Source organism: Bolinopsis microptera, chromosome 4 (genome assembly GCF_026151205.1).
Source record: "Bolinopsis microptera isolate Bmic1 chromosome 4, MBARI_Bmic_1.0, whole genome shotgun sequence".
In the NCBI taxonomy this organism is placed as follows: Eukaryota; Metazoa; Ctenophora; class Tentaculata; order Lobata; family Bolinopsidae; genus Bolinopsis; species Bolinopsis microptera.
This window is the reverse complement of record NC_087075.1, coordinates 8,946,903-8,969,292: the sequence shown is the minus strand read 5'-3', so window position 1 is coordinate 8,969,292 and position 22,390 is coordinate 8,946,903. Positions and strand designations below refer to the sequence as shown.

Here is a 22,390-nt window from a genome sequence, read left to right as displayed (position 1 = left end):
ATGATTCGAAAAAATTATCTTTCAGCCTAGGATTCTTAGAGAGAATTTCAGATACATAGTGAAACAGACCAATAAAACAAATAGTTTGAATAAAGTAAAATTGTTATATTCAACATGTCGCGGTTGGTTTTCATGATTAAATCGGAAAAAAAAGTTAATAAATTACAGTGCACTGAAAACCCGTCATAATCACAGTATTTATAACAGGCGTCATCTCACTGGTGCATGATCCCATCGTAATAAAACCTAAACAGAGTCCCATCGCCTCCAGCTCCATCAACATCAGCTAAAATAAGACCAAACATGGGGTGGTTCCATTTAAATACTAGATTTGATGTCGCTTCTTCCTCTCTTTTCCCGGACCTGAAACCTCCCTCTTCTTCATATCAAAGTGGTTGGTCTGAGCTTTAACCCCCATCTTGCTCCTCCTTTTGTTCGTTCTGTTCTCCCTCTCTGCTTCTCTACTTCTCTTTATCGTCGCTCCCAGTTCCTTGTTGGCTGCTTTTTCTTTGTTCACAGAAACACCACCACTGGCTATCTTGTTGATGAGAGCTAGGGATTTCTCTTTTTCGGAGGCGGTGTTACCCGAGACTGGGTCGAATTTCTTGTGTTTTCCTTTCGCTTTTGCTTTTTTTTCGTCTTTTGATTTTTCTTGGAATTTGCCGAGGGATGCGGTTGATATATTAGCTTGTTTAACAGTTTGGTTGATTGATTCTGATTGTACTTTAATTTGTTTGGAGATGTTTTGAAGGCGTTGGAACTCGTTTTTAGCGACCTTCTCCTTTGTTTTATCCTCTTTGTCACCCAGCCAGTCTTTGTAAGGGTCTCCATTTCCGGGTACCTGGGAGAATGTAATGTCAAATAAATACAAAGAAAACCCAGATGAGAAGTGAATACATATTATATACCACTAATGTATTATATATAATGTATAATGTATATATGTATATAATGTATTATATACCACGCTACTACCAGCTTAATCAACTGGTCTACCTGGCTACTTGGTACCCCTACTTATTGTAACCCCCACCCCCAAATGCAGATTGTTATTGTGTTCTAATTTTTAAATCACCCATGTCCCATACTCCCCGGTTTTCGCCCTTCCCTTTTCCATCTAAAATTATAATGTACACTAAACAGTAATCAGTAAACACTTCTCCACTTTTTTCTATCTAAAATTTAAAAAGTTCACAAAAAAAGTACACCAAAGTACACAAAAAGTACACAAAAAGTACACAAAAAGTACACAAAAAGTACACAACAAGTACACAATACACATTGCCTAACCTCGACCACCCAGTTTTGTTCCTTGTCACCTCCCGCCTTGTTGTAACCAAACCTCGGTTTCCACTCCTCAGCAACCTCATCGTATAGCATCCTGCCTCTCTTTTTCTTGAGAATACCTGTAAAAGGGGTTTAACAACTCAACAACCACCGGTACTGGTACATCTGTGTGTACTTATCACAACAACCACCGGTACTGGTTGATCTGTGTGTACTTATCACAAAACCGAATCTATAAAGCATTATAAAAACCAAGATAAACTACATCACGAAGAGGTAATTAAATAAGATAATAATTATAAGATAAGACGACTAACCCTTGCTCTTAGCGAAGGCCTCCCATTTAGTTGGTAGTTTAGGTTTAGGGATGGGCTTCTCTCGGGGTAGTTTCGTAGTGGGAGCAGGTAACTGGACACATTTCACTTTCTCTACTGTGGAGGTGGGTAGGGAGAAGAGGGAGTTGAAGAGAAGTTGGGTGTTTTCTCTTGTTAGCTTCTGAAAATGTCATGTTGTGTGATATTGTGATATTGTGATATTCTGATAGTGAAATAGCGTGATTTAGTGATATTCTGATAGTGAAATAGCGTGATTTAGTGATATTCTGATAGTGAAATGGTGTGATTTGATCTCCTTGAGAAACTGATAATACAATAGAACTATAGAAAGATACAATAAATACATCGATGGCAAAATGAGCAATAGAATAGAGTATATAAGACTAAATATACCACGTACCAATGCAAAAGGTAAGCATATAACTATAAGACTAAATATACCACGCACCAGAAGGTAAGCATCTCTAGCTTTTCCTTGCCCTAACGTTGCCATCTCAACAGGAGCCATGTCGAACGCAGTGAGATTTCCTACATCCAGTGTCAACGGGACTTCTTTGTCAACCTGAACAGAAGAAGAGATGTTAATAAATCACTGCAGCTAGGATATACCCACAGGAAATCGGTATTGTTATGAAAATAAACTGGGTTCTTTGGTTTAAATGGTAGGAAGATAATTAGGAATACATTATACAAATAAAGCATTACAAGATCACGTTTACCTGGATGGATCTCCCCGTAGACTTTAACAACTCGTCCACATTTATAGTGCTGACTACCATAGGAGCATCCTGGGTTGCAAGGGACGTGGCTAACATCCTGTACTGTTAGGAAGTGTTAGTATTTATAACATCCTGTACTGTCAGGTAGTGTTAGTATTTATAACATCCTGTATTGTTAGGTAGTGTTAGTATTTATAACATCATATACTGTTAGGAAGTGTTAGTATTATTAACATCCTGTACTGTTAGGAAGTGTTAGTATTTATAACATCATATACTGTTAGGTAGTGTTAGTATTTATAACATCCTGTACTGTTAGGTAGTGTTAGTATTTATAACATCCTGTACTGTTAGGTAGTGTTAGTATTTATAACATCCTGTACTGTCAGGTAGTGTTAGTATTTATAACATCCTGTACTGTCAGGTAGTGCTAGTATTTTAAATAACATCCTGTACTGTCAGGTAGTGTTAGTATTTATATAACATCATGTACTGTTAGGAAGTGTTAGTATTTATAACATCCTGTACTGTTAGGTAGGGGGACTTTTTAGCGTTTAAAATCTTCGTACGTAAATACGATCAAGAGAGACGTTTTTTTTTCAGATTAAAGAAAATATGCAACGTTTCACTGTAACTAAATCATAATATAAATTCGTGTTTTTAAACAAATTTTAATCAGAAATTCAAGGTGATGTTAGATTTGATATTATTGTTGTCCAACTTCCTGTGGGGGATTCCAGGATTCCAGGAGGCTGTTAGCAAATTTTGGCAGGAGAACCGGGAAGAAAAATACTTCTGAAACGTAAAAATCGGGCCTTCACAATTTCTTGATCAGTTATAAAACGATAATACTTTAACATTGCAATTATTTCATTAGTTATAAAACGATAATACTTTAACATTGCAATTATTTGTTTTAAAACATCGAATTTCACAAGACATAATTTAAGATATGGATTGAATATAAAGAGTGCTTGCAATTACTGGTTCTCTTCCACGTGACTTTTCTTATGAATTGTGAGGTGACTTTTTTTAACACTAGAAAATGAACATTCCTTGCACTTGTAGGGTTTCTCTCCTGTGTAAGTCCTGTTATGACTTGTGAGATTATCTTTCCGAGCACAAGAAAATGAACATTCCTTGCACTTGTAGAGTTTCTCTCCTATGTGAGTCCTGTTATGACGTGTGAGATTATCTTTCCGAGCACAAGAAAATGAACATTCCTTGCACTTGAATGGTTTTTCTCCCGAGTGAGTCCTCTTATGTCTTATGAAAACACATTTTCGAGCATTAGAAAAAGAACATTGACTGCATGCACTTGTAGGGTTTCTCTCCCGTGTGAGTCCTGTTATGACTTGTGAGATAATCTTTCCGAGCACAAGAATATGAACATTCCTTGCACTTGTAGGGTTTCTCTACCGTGTGAGTCCTGACATGACCTGTGAGATGATCTTTCCGAGCACAAGAATATGAACATTCCTTGCACTTGAATGGTTTTTCTCCCGAGTGAGTCCAGTTATGTCTTATGAAATTACATTTTCGCACACACGAATATGAACATTGACTGCACTTGTAGGGTTTCTCTCCCGTATGAACACGCCTATGTTTTACAAGAATACTCTTCTCAGTACAAGTGTATAAACAATAGTTACATTTAAAAGCCTTTTCTTTAGCATGTGTTCTACCATGACACATCAGAGATGACTTGGAGGAGGAGGTAAAGGAACAAACATCACATTTAAATGATTTCCCAACAGGAGAAGTCGTCAGATCACCCAACTTGTCTGATGTCATATTCTTCCACGGTACTTTTAAAAGTACGGTTCATAAACAGTGACCTAACTTGTCTCGTGACAAATATTTTTTGATGCAGTTTTTTGCATTAGGTTAAAAAAGGTCTGCTGATTATTTTAGCACCCTGACCAGATGGTTAACAAAAGCAAGAGATTTATAGGATGTTGGCAAAGGTGGTCAAAAATGGTACTTTCAAAAATGGTAAATTTTCGGTACCACCAGCCAATTCTCCAACTTTGATGGATCCCAAATTTGGTTTTTTAATATTGCCTAAACGATTATGCAATAAATAGGCAATAATGTGGAGCGACATAAAAATCATAAATTGCCTCTAATTGAGATGTAAATTGGGTGTACTTTTAAAAGTACATCATTCTAGACAGTGATGTACTTTTAAAAGTACGTACTTTTAAAAGTTCATTATCTTTGTATGATGTACTTTTAAAAGGACAGGTTTCACGAAAAATGTACTTTTAAAAGTACAGGTTTATAATTATATAGACTACACAATGTCTGCTGGCTTAATTAATGCCGGTAAGACTGTCATGGGAGGTAAATTGTTCTGAATCAGAACGGAAGTCACAACAGAAATTTTCCGCTCTGATTCGCCAGCACTGGCATAATTTCACAGTTGACTATCACTTCATGTAATTATAGTGTGAGGTCTCCTTATGCAATGTGTTAATCCGATATCATTTATATTTATTACGTCTTTATATTATAAGCTTTCAGTTTCATTTGGTGCAGTTTATAATAAACTTCGGTCTCAATTTATTAGACTGTCAGCAGTGCTCTCCGTGGGGCATGAAATATCGATTTTGTTGTAACGCCATTTGCTGGTTTATTGACTAACATTTCTTAGCTTAGTATTTTCTTTTCTTATTGTAATTTTTCTTTTCTTAGTATATTCTTAGTTCATTTCTTAGCTAAGAACAGGACGTGTACATGGATTTGTCAGATACAGCGAAAAGGAGGAGGATCAGGAGAAAGAGGAGCCCTGAGAAAGATGCGACCCTGGTGTGTTATACACTACTGTTATGCTATATAATATTACTTCTCTACATCTGTCATCATGAGATACAATCCAATTATAGGCATTTTCACATTGATGAACTTATTTATTAAATGGCTAATACTCAACTACACCAGGACCATAAATTCGACGTAGGCGATCTTGTTTACAAAGAATGGGGGAGACAGTGGGAGCCGGCTCGAGTACTGAAGATTTATAGAGGAGGATCAGGAGGGATCAAGATTCAGTTTGTGGAATGTAAGAGAATGCTAGATGTCCACAAACAAACCCTAAAGCTCCCAGAAGCTTTTCACAACTTAAAGAATACCGAAAATGGTGAGAATGAGAAGGGAGTAGCAGAAGCTGAGAGAGTTCTAGAGGAACAGAAGAGAGTGGCAGAAGCTGAGAGAGTTCTAGAGGAACAGAAGAGAGTAGCAGAAGCTGAGAGAGTTCTAGAGGAACAGAAGAGAGTAGCAGAAGCTGAGAGAGCTCTAGAGGAACAGAAGAGAGTAGCAGAAGCTGAGAGAGTTCTAGAGGAACAGAACAGAGTAGCAGAAGCTGATAGAGTTCTAGAGGAACAGAACAGAGTAGCAGAAGCTGAGAGAGTTCTAGAGGAACAGAAGAGAGTAGCAGAAGCTGAGAGAGCTCTAGAGGAACAGAAGAGAGTAGCAGAAGCTGAGAGAGTTCTAGAGGAACAGAACAGAGTAGCAGAAGCTGATAGAGTTCTAGAGGAACAGAACAGAGTAGCAGAAGCTGAGAGAGTTCTAGAGGAACAGAAGAGAGTAACAGAGGTTGAGAGAGTTCTAGAGGAACAGAAGAGAGTAGCAGAAGCTGAGAGAGTTCTAGAGGAACAGAAGAGAGTAGCAGAAGCTGAGAGAGTTCTAGAGGAACAGAACAGAGTAGCAGAAGCTGAGAGAGTTCTAGAGGAACAGAAGAGAGTAGCAGAGGTTGAGCGAGTTCTAGAGGAACAGAAGAGAGTAGCAGAAGCTGAGAGAGTTCTAGAGGAACAGAAGAGAGTAGCAGAGGTTGAGACAATTCTAGAGGAGCAGAAGAGATTTGCAGAAGCTGAGCGAGTTCTAGAGGAACAGAAGAGAGTAGCAGAGGCTGAGACAATTCTAGAGGAGCAGAACAACGCAGCTGAGGAAATGCATAGACTACAAGAGGAAAGGAATCTTACGTTGGAACAGCAGATTGCTGATGGCAGCCAATCATGTCAGAATTCAATAGTAAACATACATCGGAAACCAGTTACAAGATCTAGGATTGTAAACATTAAGAAAGAGTACATTGAAGTAGAGGCCGCTCTGGAAGACGTGGAACAACCGGGTGAAAAAGTGGATCCTTCAAGATCGACTAAATCCCCAAAATCAAAGAAGATGGCTGAAGTTGAGAGAGAAATTCTAGAAAAAGATGTGAAGGAGTTAACAGGATCCAGACAATCAGCTCGAAGCAACACGAAGACCAAAAATAAAGCGAAGAAACAGAAAAATGTCCGTATTAATGTTCGAGAAGAACAAACTTCTTTGCATAATAACTTGAGAACGCTGGACGAAGCTCTAGAGCTGGCAACCACAGTGTCTTCGAATGAGATAGATGTTGTCATCCTTCCTCCGGATGGTGTTGAGAGTGATACGGAAATGATCGATGACAATGATGGTGACAATCTCCCCTTGTCTGCGGTAAAAGATACTGCTGGAACCTATGAGCTACATTTTGTAGGAGAAGAGTCAGATAATGAATTGGACACAGAACAATTGACGAACCCTGCCCCTATTACACGAAGTTCAACTGATGCTATTAATAATAAGTATCCAGACATAGTCGCTTTTCGATCAGAAGTTCAAAATATTGTCGAAGACACATCAACACATACATCTGAGAAGATCAATAAACTTTTAGGACTCTGCCCGAAGATTAATAACTCGTGTAAGTGGGTTGCCGACTCTGCTCAAGCTCCAAATCTTTCACCTCGCCAATCATATAGTGAGAAGGTTATTGCTAATAGATCAAAACTGATCCAAGATTTCGGTGGTTTGCTACCTCATGAAATTTTCGAGAAACTTGTAGATGACCCCGAAAACAGTTTGTTAACCCAAATTATCACAGAGTCGGAGCGTTATGCTCATAGCCGATTTGGCGATTTAACCTTCAAGACAAACAAAGATACCTCAAGCACACCTCTATTGGGATTCAAATGTTGATACTAATGTGAGTGTGGTTACTGATGCCATATCAAGGAACCGATATAATTTGCTGAAGAAGTACATTCATTGCGTGGACAATCGAGATGTGGACACCACAGATAAGTATTGGAAGGTAAGACCTCTCTACGATATCATGAATCAAAGTCTGGCTAAGTTCAAGAACCTTGATAATACGTTTAGTATTGACGAGCAGATGGTCCCTTACACCGGGATGCATAGCGCTAAACAACGCATGAAGGATAAGAGTATCCGATTTGGCTATAAAAACTTTTGGCTGGTTGGCTCATCGGGATTCCCGTACCACTGCCTCCCTTACTGTGGTAAGAAAGGAATTGGCGGAGATCCCGGAAAGAACCTCACCAGTCGGGTTACCTTACAACTGGCCATGGAGATTCTTGAACCCAAAGAAAGTAACGTCTTTTATGACAATTGGTTTGCCAGCTATAAGCTGTTGGCCATATTCTCTGCCATGGAGCTTGGAGCATCTTGTACTATTCAAAGTCAGAGAACAAATAGCTGCCCCACCAAGACTGATTCTGCACTTAAGAAAGAAGGGCGTGGGAGCTTTTCAAAGGGAATTGACGAGTTTACAGGGGTGACCATTGTAAAATGGCATGACAATAGCGTCGTGAATGTTGGTTCCAACATCTTTACTGTTAATCCTATCACAGATGTGGAACGGTACAGTCAAGCAGAAAAGAAGAAGATTCAAATCAAACGGCCATCTCTTGTCAAGGAGTATAACAAGGGAATGGGTAACGTTGATGTGTTTGATGGCCATGTTGCTAGCTACAGAATCTCTCTAAGGGGAAAAAAGTGGTGGTGGCCACACCTAATAAATACGCTTGATTGCCTGAAAGCTGCATCATATTCTTTGTATGAGATATGTCATTCGAATGAAAAGACGAAACTGACATATCTGAACTTCATTCGACGAATAACAATAGCCTACCTGAAGAAGAGATTACAGCCCCCATCATCGCTATGCCAAAGAGTTGCAGTGTGGAAGGGTGACAACAGAGTTACCCCAGAGGTCCGCCTGGAGAGTAGAACTAACACTCACTGGCCAGTAAAAACAAAGCAGAGACGATGTGCTTTGAATGGCTGCAAAGGTCGCAGCAACTATAAGTGCGAAGTGTGTGACGTTGCACTTTGTGTGCTTTGTTTTAAGCCTTATCATCAGTTAGAGTAAAAAGCACAAAACCTGACAATTTTAGTAAAATTGATAGTTAACTGGTAAATGGAATTGTGATAGTAGTTTATAAGTATAGCTGTTCCCACCATCATGATTTATTCAGTGTACCACTTAAATTTTGTATGGTATTGTTTAAATTTTATTCAGCCATTCTGACAAAGGCTTTTAGTTTTATTATCTGACCCTGAGTTTCTATTTAATTAACTAATGTACCTCCAAAAGTACACTATTCATTAAACCCGTACTTTTAAAAGTACATTATTTATTAAACCCGTACTTTTAAAAGTACATCATTCAAATATGATGTACTTTTAAAAGTACGATACAATTTTCCAAAAAAGTAAGCTCCAACAATGACCTTTTAAAAGTACGGGTCGAAAAAGCTATTAAAAATATAAATTTTTTCAAAATTATTATTGCATCGTCGGAGTTGGTGTCTTAGTGCTTCGGAAACAAAATTTCGTCAAAAAATTCGAACGTTTAGAGTTGTTGGTATTATATGGGTTAAGAGCCCTGCTCTATTAGACTTATCATTGATTGTTTTACCATGTTTACCATTATTTCACCATGTTTCACCATTGTTTCACCATGATGTTCTTTGATGTGTTCTATAAAGTACTCGTCATAAAGGAAATGAGCTTTACACTGTGGACAAATAAAACCATGTGATATTCCTGTTCCTTCTTCATGCTCAGTTTTTATTTCCTTTTTGATGTTAATTGAACTTTCGTTGGAATTTATTTTTCTCTCTACTTTATCAGCAGCTGTTAAGAATCTCTTACTCCGTCTTAAAATTACAAACTTACCTGCATCAAAAATAAATAAGACACAAATTGTTTAAATTTAAATACCTTGAGATAACTTAATAAAATATGTCTTTATTATACTCGAAAGTTTTGTCTGATTAAGTTATGCACAGTAACACTGCTCGATTACCTTAGAAAAAAGGAAACAGCTGCGGCAAGTGAAGGTTTTTTTTGTTCACATTATGTACGACTAGCTAGTCGAAAGCTTGATTCGAGGAAATTTTAGATCAGTTATCATATTATGTCATGTGTTATATTATGTTCTAATTTCTTTTCGTCATCTAGCTCCGCACTGTAAAATGTATGGATTTTTATTTGGCAATGATGGCAACGTCATACGTATATAATAATCATATTCTATTTTTTTGAACTAAAGATTTTTTTGAACTAAAGATTCTTTAGTTCATTTTCTTTCGTCACTAATTTAAGATTTGTTTAGGAAAATGTAGTTCTAATAAAACAATAACGTGACTGATGTAGCCATGAACTGTCACTGAATGATTGAGAATTTCTACTTTTTACCAACTCATAAAATCTTTTCCTCACTGTACTGGAGTCTTTTATCAAAATAAATTAGTATTTCTCGATTCTAATAACAGGAATAATTCAAAATTGTGCTCGGATAAAACAAAATTGTACTTATATCATTTGTATTAGCAAATTCAAAGTTTATAAACGAATAAGTTAATAAGTTTATTAACGAATAATAAGTTTTAAAAGTTTATTAACGAATAAGTTAACTACGTAACATCATGTCAGCTGACTCCGGTAATTGAGAAATAATAATTTGCCAGCAAACTAGAGTAAGCCAACTAGTTCAACAGTTTGTGAGATTTAACACTACCTGATTATGATTTTTTAAGTTTATCGTTATAGCATATTTGATTTGATAACTTTGACAATTTTTAAAAGTTGATAATGCTGTACATTTCTGAATTTTCCGTAGCATTGACAGTCTTGATGCTGATAACTTTATGAAGTTGTCTAGCTATCATAATCAAATACTTTCATTTAAATATATTGAATGAATAACTAAATTTAAGCAATCACAAATACTATTGAAACATTGCACAAAAATAGCAGAAAATGAATAATTCCCACACCACTGCTAGAACAAATTCTCAGCAATAATATTTTCCTTAAAACGGACCGCAAACCGGTTTTTTATCTTATCAACATTTGCCAAGCGCTTGCTACAATTCTTAACATAATCAATTTCATTAGCATCACAATACAACAAAAGCAATCTGAGATACGACCAAAGACTCTCCGTTTCTGGATAAAACAAAACAAGGTCACATACAAACGAAAACTCCGATATAAAAATTCTGATATTTTCTTTTTTGAAATTATAACTTTCGTTGAGCATTGGATTTGGGTTTTCGAGAAGAAGTAACAGCAGGTTAAATCGATAATTCATCCCACAGAACTGGCTAATATGAGATTCTACCCACAGCTTGCTCCAATCCAGTTCTTCTTTTAGCACTATAAACCTTGGAAATGATTTGATAAGCCAGAATCTGTAGTTCCAGCTGTAGTAGTTTTGTTTGTACGATTCCGCAGAATGTTCACAAACCTTCAGTTGACTGACAATTGTTTGTTCATCAACCACGTCCCCATTATTGGCTAGGAGCCAGCGACAATGGTTGAAAGGCTCAGCTGATTTGGGTTTAAGTTTCAAGGAACAAGCTGACAACAGTAGCTCAGCTGACAGTTTCTTCTTGTTATTTATGTAGTGTTGTCGGAAGAGTTTCTTGCGAAAGTTCCAATGCTTACTGTCATCAGGGTTCAGTATAACGAGCACTGTAGACAATTCTTCCAGCGGAGAATCCTTACTAAAAGATTCGTCTACTTTACAGATACTCACAAACTTCTGACTTGCGAATAAACCGAGATTTTTGAAAGCTTTTTTTGATATTGCTAGGTGAAGAGATTCTAGAGTAAGGGGCTCAGGGTTTTCAATTATGGAGATTGATTCGAGGTATGGGTTGGCTTTTAGAATATCGTGGAGGCGTTTGAGGGTTTGTGATAACTTGTCGTCGTCTTCATCTGTCATCAAAACCTTAGATAATTTGAATTAAGAAAGAGCTATTTTGAATTTTCAATATGCAGTTGGCATCATATAAAGATATACATAATTAAAACAATCATAGAATCATACACAAAATGATATTATATTAATACCTAATATTTATCTGTACTGAATACTGATACAAATTGTCCAAACACTTGTTAACTTTTGCTTCAGATAATACTAATTAAAATCCAAAACATGGTAATAGCAATCTGAGATCATGTAAGTAAGTCACGTATCTTTCACGTCACCATTATCATCATCACACCTTACATTTCAGGAGCCATGGCCGAAGAAGAAAACGAGATAGTGATAGAATACGGTCACAACGGTCAAGTCACCAGCATCACCAACACACCACAATCACGATACACGCACCGTGTGACATCACGTGTACAACCAACCACACGACCACAACCAACCACACGTGTGCAACCAACCACACGCAACAACATGCGCACGCGCAACCAGCACCTGCTGAGAACACAACAAGATGTGCCTCTGATAGACCTGACAAACACATCACCTCCTGCCTCATTCACTAACCACACATTCAATGTCTCTGATGTGACTGACGAGGACTTTGCGGCACAGGTGAGGAGACAAGAAGGTAGGTTGAACCCCTTCGCAAACACTCCCTCTCCAGTTGAGAACTTAGGTGATAGTTCTCTTGAGGAGAACGATCTGGTCAACAAGGAGATAAAAAGTATTACAAGCGTGCTGGAGTTACCAAACCCTTACAATGAGAAATTCAGACCTCTGATAGCTATATCACTGCAAGAGCAGTGGTTCATTGAGAATTATGCTAGCTTTATTGAGGACAGCATAGTGTTCACAAAGGGCTATTTTACCGCAATAGCAAATGGTGTTAAATTCAGCAGAGGGCGGACATTTTGGGAAAGACATTGTGGAAAAACCACCACGTTCATGAGTGTGGTTGAGTGTGTTAACTGCCTTTTCATGGACTACCCAGATGAGTTGTCAGAGGTTGGCATTAGCAAATCTTGGTTACTTGTGTGCCTCACTACATTCCTTGAAATATCTGATGATAACTTCACAGCTGAGATGTACAAACAGATCATAATTGACGCAGATCTAGACAGCTTTGATGCGTTCTTCATTAACGTGAAACAGTTGATCATGCTCACGTTCATAGCCACCGAGCTAATCCGGCCAGCTGAACATGACATCAAGCTGGAGCTCCTCAACTTACTCGAACTCATCCCTCACTCCGCAATCATCCTCAGATACCTCACTCACAGTCTCAGTGTAAACATACGCTGCGCAACCACACGTGCACTTTCAACTGTTAACTTTAATGAGGAGCACACGTTTCAAGCGCTGTTCCGCGCGAGTGTAGACCCAGATTGCAGAGTAAGACGTGAATTCTGTGTGAGCGTAAGCGAGTTCATGGTCGAGCTGGACAAGAGTTTCTTTGAGGTAGACGACAATGAGACGGAAGTTAACGTACAGCTGACAGTGATGGGGAACAAGGTGTGTTTTGTGGAGGAGAGTAAGAGAGGAGAAATGGAGGAGAGATTGAGGGATCTGTGGGTTTATGACCAGTATGTGGAGGTGGGGCAGGAGGCTCACACTGCTCTCAAGATTTTAGGTTTTATAAAGTAGAGGTTTGGTGAGGTTTGGTGAGGTTTAGTGAGGCTCACGCTGCTCTCAAGATTTTAGGTTTTATAAAGTAGTGGTTTGGTGAGGTTTGGTGAGGCTTACAGTGCTCTGAAAACGTTATGCTTTTGGTGGGTATCACCAGGACCAGTAGACGCAGTAACGTAGAACCTAACAAAGGTTTAGTGCTGCAAATTGGGGACATAGGTCTTCTTTCAGACGACTGAAATTTATTCTTATTTTTAATAATTTTGAGTGTTCGAACACGCCAAATGTTTGTAAAACATCACGTCATGGTTAATAAGAGAATTTATCGTTGTCTTAATCTCCTAATTCATAAAAATTAATTGTAAAACCTTTAAGGGGGTAAAGGTAAATAAAACACAAGGGAGTGAGATAAAACAATACCCATCAAAAATCTTAAAATAGCAACTTGAATGAATGTACAAATTTGAACACATCATGTCAGAAGTCTTTACATCACTAATAGTTGATAAAAGCAAAGAAACATCGCGGAAAATGCCAAACTTTCAAAAAGCCGTCCAAGTTTTTAAATCGTTGCTACATAACTTATCTGAGTCCTATGGGATATCTTAAATTCCTAGAGTCAGTTTCTTGTCGATTTTCTGACAGCAAGAATTAGCTTTGAGATGGAGGTCCTTGGTCTTGTCTATGAGTTTCTGGTAAACTGGCACAGATGTTCCACCCATGACTACGTATCCGTTCTTACCTGTAATAGGAGGAAAGTAAAATATGAAATATGAAATATGAAATATCTATGGAAGAAAAGTTGGAAACAAATTGTATTTTCTGAGATGCAATCAATTAACGATGAGTTGAATTAAATCACAACACTACTTTATCATTTGACATTGGAGATATAGCACTTTCTCTGAATATCATCAAAACCTATCAAACGTAATTCAAAAAGAAGTCTTTCAAATTTTTTCGGTTGTTGAAATTACAATTTAAGACTTCAGGAAAATTGTTTGTCGACGGCAAAGCAGCTTTAAAAAATACTTGTTCGAAAACCATACAAAATTGTGATGTCCCAATAGCAGTTGACAAAAAGGAAGAGGATTCCAAAAAAACCTGTTAAGTTAAATATCAAAACAAGAGGAAAGAAATTCAGTTTAATGAAATCATCTCTTCAGAATAAGAGCAATCAAACGATCAAACAATTAAATATTCCATAGGGATATTATATAATTAGTTCTCATAACGGGACCCTTTATCAGTACTCCGAAGAAATTTGAGTAAATACTCAAATTTGTATTCTCTTCAAATAAATACTAATGTGACGATAACGAATTATATAACACCAATTACGATTTAAAGTGGTTACATTCAAAGAAATTATCAGATTACATTTCATATATATTATCTTTTAATGACAGTCATCGTAAAGACAAGGAAATGATGACTTCACTTTGCAAAGCAAGTGTAAAAATGCAACAAACTTAACGTTTATTTGGAGGTCAATTTTTTTTAATCAAGACACTTATTTTACTTCGGTGTATTCCAACAGCCACATTGTTACACGAGTGCAACCAGCCAATTACAGGAAGCCGAAGGATTTATTTGGCCAGTGACGGTTAAGGTAGTGTGTGCCATACTTTCTTCGCCCGAGACTTTGCTGCAATGTGCAGCTCCTCATTTAACCCTCACACCCGATTTCTCGAGTATTCGGCTGAGTAGACTGGGGGGCTGCATAGACCACTCAGGATCCTTAGCTGAACGTCAACGACGCTCACCCCACGACCAGGCAGACATCACGATTTGCAAAGATGGCGTTCTAACCAACTGCGCTACCTGGCCGTTAGACATTATGGTCATGTATTGGAGAGCCGCTCTTACATCTGCAATCTGCACTGCAAAAGATAATATCATGTGCAGTTATCTCATGTTTACCTTAAACAGTAAGATGTACCTAGTACCTACGATGTTATATCACAATCATCCCGATTAACCCTAAGGTTGACCGATTGTTACGTCTGCTGTTTTATCACCTAAATCTCATTTTCCAAACAAGGCCACACTCTTCATTGCTGAGAGCTATTAAGGTGCTGTATTACAGGTAATGAGGTTGGATCACTATCAGTAGTGCTCATGATCGTGCAATAATCCATCGTGTACCATAGCATATCAATACTTGATGTATCATATCTGGCCCGCCAGGTGCTGGTATACCAACAAAACTATTGTCGGGATATAATTGAGGAGTAAATGGTGATCGATCTAGTATTATGTTAACATTAAGGTTATTTTTGTGCTAGCCACCCTTGTTTTTAGCTCAGCTAATATGCCACTTTCACTTCGAATGTTGTCCCCTTGAAATGATATTAAAAGGTGCAGTGTTAATATTGAATTAACCGGTATTTTCTGATTGTGACACCTTCATAGTCTTTAACTATTACCTTGATCATTTATCTACATAAATAGTTAATAACTCACAGTAAAAGTTAATTCAACTAACTTAATTTCATTCATATTTTTATATAATGAACACACTCAATTTTAAAAACTGCTTTTAAATTCAGATGTTCTTGAATAATCCTCTGAAGGTTCTAAAGATAGTTTCGTTGTCGTGAACGAGCTCTAAAATTTTAAAGTATTTAAAGCCATTTTGCTTTGATCCCATGCTAGGTTGTTTAAAATATTTAATTACCTAGAACCAACTTGCAACCTTGCCTTAACAATTATTTCCCTTTAAGATATTGATTATTAAATTCTAGAGTGAAACAAATTCCATTTGACCAAACATTGAGGAATAAATGGACCCCCCCCCCCCCCTGGCCCTCCCAATTAAATAATATATCATCCCAAATAAAATGTCTAAAGACTTAAAGACTATTATTATAAAACAGGATCTTACCGACAAAAATGATTCATAAAAATACCTTAATGCGGTAAATTGTACCCTTGAAACAGATTTTCCCAACATCTGTTGCATGCAGCTATATCTTTGATTTCGTTTAATTCATGCAAGTTATCTTAAAAGACTACCCATATAAATATTTAGTCAACAGTTCAGGAATATTAGGCCCACAAAATCTTTAAATTATACCGAAATTTTAATGGCTTACAACCCGACAAAGTATTTTCCTCGTTCCAGTGGTTTAGTCGATAACATTCAATGCTGAGAAAAGACTTAACATCTGCCATATAAACTATTACAATAATTTGAGCTCATTCGGAATCAAGCTTATTCGGGGGCTGAAAAGAAAAATATTATGGTTATGTATATTGTTTCTCGATTGTAAACTAATGTGAGTCTTCAGTGGCATATCATAATTGTTTTAACATTGGTCTAGTTTCACCTGTGACTGCACTGTGACTGCACTAGATTAAGGTAAAAATGCTAATCACAGATCATCAGTAATCGACGGAATAATTTTATCATTTAACGATTACCAAGATTACAAGCAGGTGTTCATATGCTAGTACAAATCCATTCTCAGTGAAAACTAAAACTCATTATAAAATATTCCAGTAGATTTTCTGGTCCCCCATTCAAAGGTATTATAATATGCTAGCTTTTAGTCCCCACCAGTTTTAAACACTAACCGTAGGTAGCACTTAAATCTAGTGACGATGAGTCAGAACTCTTTTCTCGCCGATGGTGTGCTGGTGCAGCTGAACTTGGCTTGTTTAAGCTATCGAATATTCTTATTGTATTGCCGTGTTATTCTAATTCTAATTCTAAGCTCTAGCTAAGGTAGCTTTCAGAGATTGGTAGTTTCTGGAATGTTCCTGGAATCGAGTTTTCATGGCAGGTGTTGCGATCATTCATCACTGGCTATATAGTCTTGTTAGTTTTGTTGACCAATAATAGTGAAGTTTTGTTGACTAATAATAGTCTTGTTATTTTTGTTGACTGATAATAATCTTGTTAGTTTTGTTGTCGGCTCCTGGAAGGAGGACGAAGGAGTAGAAAGATATTGTGTGGGTAAGAAACAGCTGGATTTTGGCCATTTCAGAACCTCCTTCCCCGCTCCATAAACTTACACATAGCTAGTACATGTAGAAAGTAGATTGGCGTAATCTTTTCCAAGATTTGGTAATATATAAGTATGAACGTTCTCTTACGTTTTGGATAAGTAAATCGCAACCTAAGTCCCTTTGTTAACGGGAGATGAATTAAAGCACGGGCAGATATTTTTCGCAAGCTTCCTTTCAAATTGCAACATTTTGTCTAATTTCAATCCTTCGCGTCATGATTTAGTGTCAAGTAAGACCGCATGATTTAAATTGACCAGTATTTTGCCAAAAAACTGACTCTTGACCAGATGTTAAAAATGTTGACCAGATGTCTCATTATGCGTTACTACACTTTGCATAATATATCAAAGTGTTCTAGATCACCATTCAACATTGATATTCGTTAATAACACTCGTTCACAATGTAAAATCTGCAATGCTTTGCTGTCGAATAGTTTTGCTCTTGAATGTTGTATTTGTGTACCTAGTTTTACAAAGTTACGCGCACAGAGATCCACTTACTCCAGTTCGACACTTACCCTAGTTCGACAACTAAAGTTCGGCAGAAATCACCCCTGTCGAACTTCGGTGAGTGTACAAATAGAGTCCATGTAACGCACCCTAATTCGACAGTCGAAGTTCTCTTGTTGAAGTTCAGCACGTGTTACGAGAACAGACTAGAACGAGGATATTAATCTAGAAGCAACATTGAACATTCTTCACATTAAAATACACTAACTGTCACGTAGATACTATCTACGCGACAGTTAGTGTATTTTAATGTGAGATAGTGATATGATATACTTTCTCTTCTCTCAGACATTAAGTAATGGCCTCTAAATGTCGCACTTTCAAAATACAGAGTATTCGTTTGTTCCGTTTAATTGTTCAAATATATCTTGTATGTTTTCTGCAAAGGAGAGGAAATCAAGTCTTGTTTTTTTGTGCTAGGTATGAAACATTTCTTTAACCTTTTGATTTGGTAAGGTATATTTTCTGTTCGCATTAATGTTTGTGGGGGGGGTTGCAACGACCATTAATGACCATTAATGACCATTAATGACCATTAATGACAATGTCAGTTTTGCCAAAATTTCATCTACTGACATTAATGGTCATGTTTTTTCCGGCACTTCTTAGAGCGAAAAGGACGGACGCCTGCATCACTTAGACCCTAGTTAACTAACTACAAGTATATGTTATTATTTTACATTTACAATTATTAGAGATTCGAAAGAGAAAACTTAGAATAGAATCTTCCGTGGTTAGGCAGACCTTCCAGAATATCACTTGAGTGGATTCCAGAGTGAGTTAGGGATTACATTTATTAAGTTCGAATGTAATGAAGAACAAATTTTGCGGCCACGGGATTTAAACCAGATAACAGTTGGTGACTTATAGTTATCAATGATAATAATTCAAAGGGCAATTTAGGAGTATCAGATCGTATCAATAGTAAAATAACAATCAATAATAAAATAATAATAACACGGGTATTAAAATTAAATACTTCGTTCCCGTTCTTATATCATATCAAGATTTATATTTTAGCCAAATCATTATGCTAGTCGATTATATAGTAATTACACAGTAGATGAACTTATTCAATTTTAGCACTTCATGAATCATGAAATACATCGTCATCAGTCTGAATCGGACAACAAAAAAGCTGATCTTTTCCTAGGATTAGATAGTACAATTCGTTTACAGTTCAATACTCTGCCTTCGGCAGTTTTGACCCAAAATCGAGCACTGTCATCATGATAGGGACAAATTGATGCGGCAGGAATTCGTCTAGATCTGCAGTTGCCCTTTTTTGAAGCAGAGACACTCATTGATAAGATGGTACCGAGGCAACGAAGGGGACGTTTAGCCTTTTTTGGAACAAAGGCAGCACTTAATGAGTCGCCCTTTCGAATTGTTCGAAACAAGCAAACAGACAAGACAAGTTACCAACGTATAACAGAATGGTGCTTGGCACTCATTCCGAAACCGAGGTCCGAGCCTCTATTAGGCGAATATTAATTCGTTTTCTCAAACGAGACTCTGGCAATCTATGTAGGGGGCTGTGAGAAACTTTATAGAAGTGATACAAAGTGATCATAATTGTAAATTTCTTGGACATGTTGCTTCCAAGATAGTTCAGAATTTCAATTATTTAATGACCATTAATGACATGACCATTAATGACCATTAATGACCATTAATGACCATTAATGACCATTAATGACCATTAATGACCATTAATGACCATTAATGACCATTAATGACCATTAATGACCATTAATGACAATGTCAGTTTTGACAAAATTCCATCTATTGACATTAATGGTCGTTGCAACCCCCCCGTTTGTGGAATGTGCAGTGCCTACTGTACTGTGCTTAAAACTGCTGACAAGAATATTAAAAATAACCTCGCTTCAATACGGAGCTCCAATCTGCTTGTCGGTTTGAAAGTAAAAACTTAACAGCAATATTATCTCGTTCTCTGCTAGGGTAATGCCTTCTCAAGACTAAAGGACGAACCTTTATAAAATAAATTATCCCTGAGCTTCGTTTTATTGCCAAAACATACCAATTCTATGTTCATTTTTGTGCTGAGTATAAAGGATTCCCCTGACATGATCTTCTACTCTCATGAAAGTTCTGTGTATTGCCTAGCTTTGGCTATCGAAGACTTGGTTACCAAAATCGTTCTATTGATTATCAAATAATCTTAAAACAGGCTATAATCAGATATTTACGAAAACAGTATACTGTACATCATATTTTTGGGCACATAAAAAGCCTCGACTTTCGAGCGACAACGACTCTAGTCCGAGTCGCCCAATCAAAAGCCTCCAGTCAAGGACAGTCAGCTAGGCTTTACTATCATTAATTATCAATTAATATACCTATGGCTATACCGGTCTAATCATTATCTATATTCTTATATTAAAATATAATATATATAATATATTATATATAGTTGTGCTCGTTCATAGTTGTTAGCAACAACTGCTAAAACTTAGTCCAAATTTCGCAATAAATATACTTAACTAGAGCAATAGAACACCGACACGTGCTTGGAATATACCTGGACTAATGTGCCTGGTAGCAATGGTAATTACAGGCCCGCCCTGTACTTTTCATCCAGTTGTGTTTAATTAACTTGTTCTACTACGATATGGCCATTTCTTTGTGATCTTTGGGATTATAATTAGATTACAAAGAGTTTATAAACGCAGCATTATTTCCTTATTTCTCTGTGTTCATGTTGCATGTTGCCAGTTTCATATCTTGCTTATTTTAATTTACCATTAGCAATCTAGATATCATAGGCCATAGGGATAGTAGAATGCTTTATTGATCTACCTTAAATTATGTATCTAGTTGTTGCCAAGCCCCCAGCTACATAACACCCCCTCCCAGTCCCAGGATGGTGAACTACACAGCCGACTTCCACCATCTGACCCCCACCTCCCGTCACCTGATCTCCACCTACAACCTCCTCCTCCTCCTCCTCGGTATCCCCGGTAACACCCTTCTCTTCTACGCCTCCAACGCTCACAAAGCACTTAACGTGGAGTTAGTAACCAGACTGATAATAGAGCACATAGCGGTGTGTGATGTTCTCATCCTTCTCACTACATTCCTACCCACTCTCACCACAATCCTCCATCACAGGTGGGTGCTTGGTCCTGAGATCTGTTACTTTGTTTCCTTCACCTCCAGTATCTTCTTCTTCTACGAGATATTACTGACTGTGTTGCTTACAGCACGGAGATTAGGGCTGGTAAGCGAGGTAGCTATGAGGAACGGTAAGATGAGTTACAGAGTAACAATGTTGGTGTTAGCGGGACTGTTTGTGTTGGCAGCAGCTCCCTCTGTGTGCTACATGGCGCTGGGGTGCGGGGTGTTCTTCGCACCTCACACTCTCCTGTGCATCTCAAGCAACTACCGAGACTACCCCCTCCCCTCACTAATAGTAGTAGGAGTGTATCTGGTAGCTCCTGTAACTCTGCTTATACTGCTGAACCTGGGTATACTCCTCATCCTGTGCAAAGCCAGCACGTCATCAGCAGCTGGGAAGGGTTTCTCCAGAACAATCGTCTCTCTGATGGTCGTCTCCTGGCTCTTCACCCTCTCCTACATTCCGATCTTTGTGAAGCTGGCCCTGGGCATATCAGGGTATCCTGTATCCTACACATTTCAGATAGCACAGCAGTACCTGTTGTCTGCTAATGTGTTGCTTAACCCTGTTATCTACCTGGTGTTTAACAGAAGGTTTCAGAGGTTTACGAGGGATTTGCTGGGGAGACCTGTTTCTTATATCTCAAGGACTGTTAGTCAGTCTAATCAGTGACTTGGGTTCAACTACAAGGAGTACAATATATATCTAGAGTTGAACAGAATGATTAATACGGGTGAACTAGAATATTAAGTGAACGAACTGAAGAGATGAGCGAAATTATTTAGCGGATTTTTGGAGAGTCTCTAGAAAATAGAACTAACTTTAAGCGCAACGAGAACGAACCGAGCAAATCAGAAAAGACTAGCGGACTAGCTGCATTTTTAAAATGATTGAGCAGCATCTCATGGTGGAGATAAACTGGGCGGAGTGAAATGTAAGCGACTACTGTAGAGAAAATAAAGTTTTGTCATTTGAACCTATCGAAGCAACTAAAGAAATTAAATTAAAAAGCTGAAACGAACGTGCGAAAATAGAGATGTTACTATTATAATATAGATTCTCCAATTTATAACTTATATTACATTTGGATGTCAATAAAATGTTATAAAAAACTTACTGTCTATTTTAGCATCAAGATGAGCTAGACGGATCATGTTTACGACCCACTTTTCTGCTTCAGCTGGCTCCATGTTAAGATTGTCTGCTAGCATGTCTATCTCTATTCTCTGTAAATATAACCAAGATAATTATTGTAAGATTGTCATGATAATTTAATATTATACTGAATATTTAATATTGAATGTTGGGTATTTGAATTTATACTGAATATTTAACATTGAATGTTGGGTATTTGAATTTATACTGAATATTTAATATTGACTGTTGCATTGGGGTTCAATATTCTAAGAATTTAAGATTTAAATGTGGACTCCCTTTGAAATTACAGCCAAATTATTTTGAAAACAGTATAGTTATCATGAGAATAATTTAGATACTTTAGATTGCATAAGCTGACTAGACTGATTAGGTTGATTAGGTTATAAAGTTTTTTTGATCATTCAACTTAAGATAGCTTGGCAAAATAATCTTTATCATATAATATATTAATAATTAAATAAAAGTTGTACAGCCGAACTATAAATGTATGTATAATGTAATATAAGATTGCTGTTATTTTAATGTAAAAGCA

General features: G+C 37.3%; 4 protein-coding genes across 4 annotated transcripts in view; 1 reads left to right on the top strand and 3 right to left on the bottom strand.

Moving 5' to 3' along the window:
• Positions 1–84: 84 nt before the first annotated feature.
• On the bottom strand, positions 85–22,152 carry LOC134814052 (ribosome biogenesis regulatory protein homolog). The gene is made up of 6 exons (XM_063822044.1): positions 22,149–22,152; positions 2,342–2,445; positions 2,071–2,184; positions 1,605–1,782; positions 1,291–1,406; positions 85–841 (listed from the first exon to the last, which is right to left on the bottom strand). Exons 2-6 carry the CDS (start codon positions 2,435–2,437, stop codon positions 326–328), a joined length of 1,020 nt encoding a protein of 339 aa, XP_063678114.1. The 5' UTR covers positions 2,438–2,445; positions 22,149–22,152; the 3' UTR covers positions 85–325.
• On the top strand, positions 7,485–8,543 carry LOC134813776 (piggyBac transposable element-derived protein 3-like). The gene has a single exon (XM_063821657.1). It carries the CDS (start codon positions 7,485–7,487, stop codon positions 8,541–8,543), a length of 1,059 nt encoding a protein of 352 aa, XP_063677727.1.
• Positions 9,981–11,421, bottom strand: LOC134814077 (protein prenyltransferase alpha subunit repeat-containing protein 1-like). Its single transcript, XM_063822081.1, has one exon. It carries the CDS (start codon positions 11,406–11,408, stop codon positions 10,461–10,463), a length of 948 nt encoding a protein of 315 aa, XP_063678151.1. The 5' UTR covers positions 11,409–11,421; the 3' UTR covers positions 9,981–10,460.
• The window catches only part of LOC134814051 (eukaryotic translation initiation factor 3 subunit E-like), an 88,891-nt gene continuing 79,939 nt past the window's right edge, over positions 13,439–22,390 (bottom strand). Inside the window, exons 10-11 of the mRNA XM_063822043.1 lie at positions 21,818–21,926; positions 13,439–13,776 (exon numbers count right to left, since the gene is read on the bottom strand). Coding sequence (XP_063678113.1) covers positions 13,640–13,776; positions 21,818–21,926 — 246 coding nt within the window. The 3' untranslated portion in view covers positions 13,439–13,639. The remainder of the gene's footprint in view (positions 13,777–21,817; positions 21,927–22,390) is intronic.

Excerpts from the sequence above, each read along its gene's own strand:
- LOC134814077 (XM_063822081.1), bottom strand. The coding sequence starts at position 11,408 with ATGACAGATGAAGACGACGACAAGTTATCACAAACCCTCAAACGCCTC.
- LOC134814052 (XM_063822044.1), bottom strand. The coding sequence starts at position 2,437 with ATGTTAGCCACGTCCCTTGCAACCCAGGATGCTCCTATGGTAGTCAGC. Across the intron at positions 2,185-2,341 it reads CTACGGGGAGATCCATCCAG|GTTGACAAAGAAGTCCCGTT; the intron begins GTAAACGTGATC and ends TCTTCTGTTCAG. Across the intron at positions 1,783-2,070 it reads CTAGAGATGCTTACCTTCTG|AAGCTAACAAGAGAAAACAC; the intron begins GTGCGTGGTATA and ends TGACATTTTCAG.
- LOC134813776 (XM_063821657.1), top strand. The coding sequence starts at position 7,485 with ATGAATCAAAGTCTGGCTAAGTTCAAGAACCTTGATAATACGTTTAGT.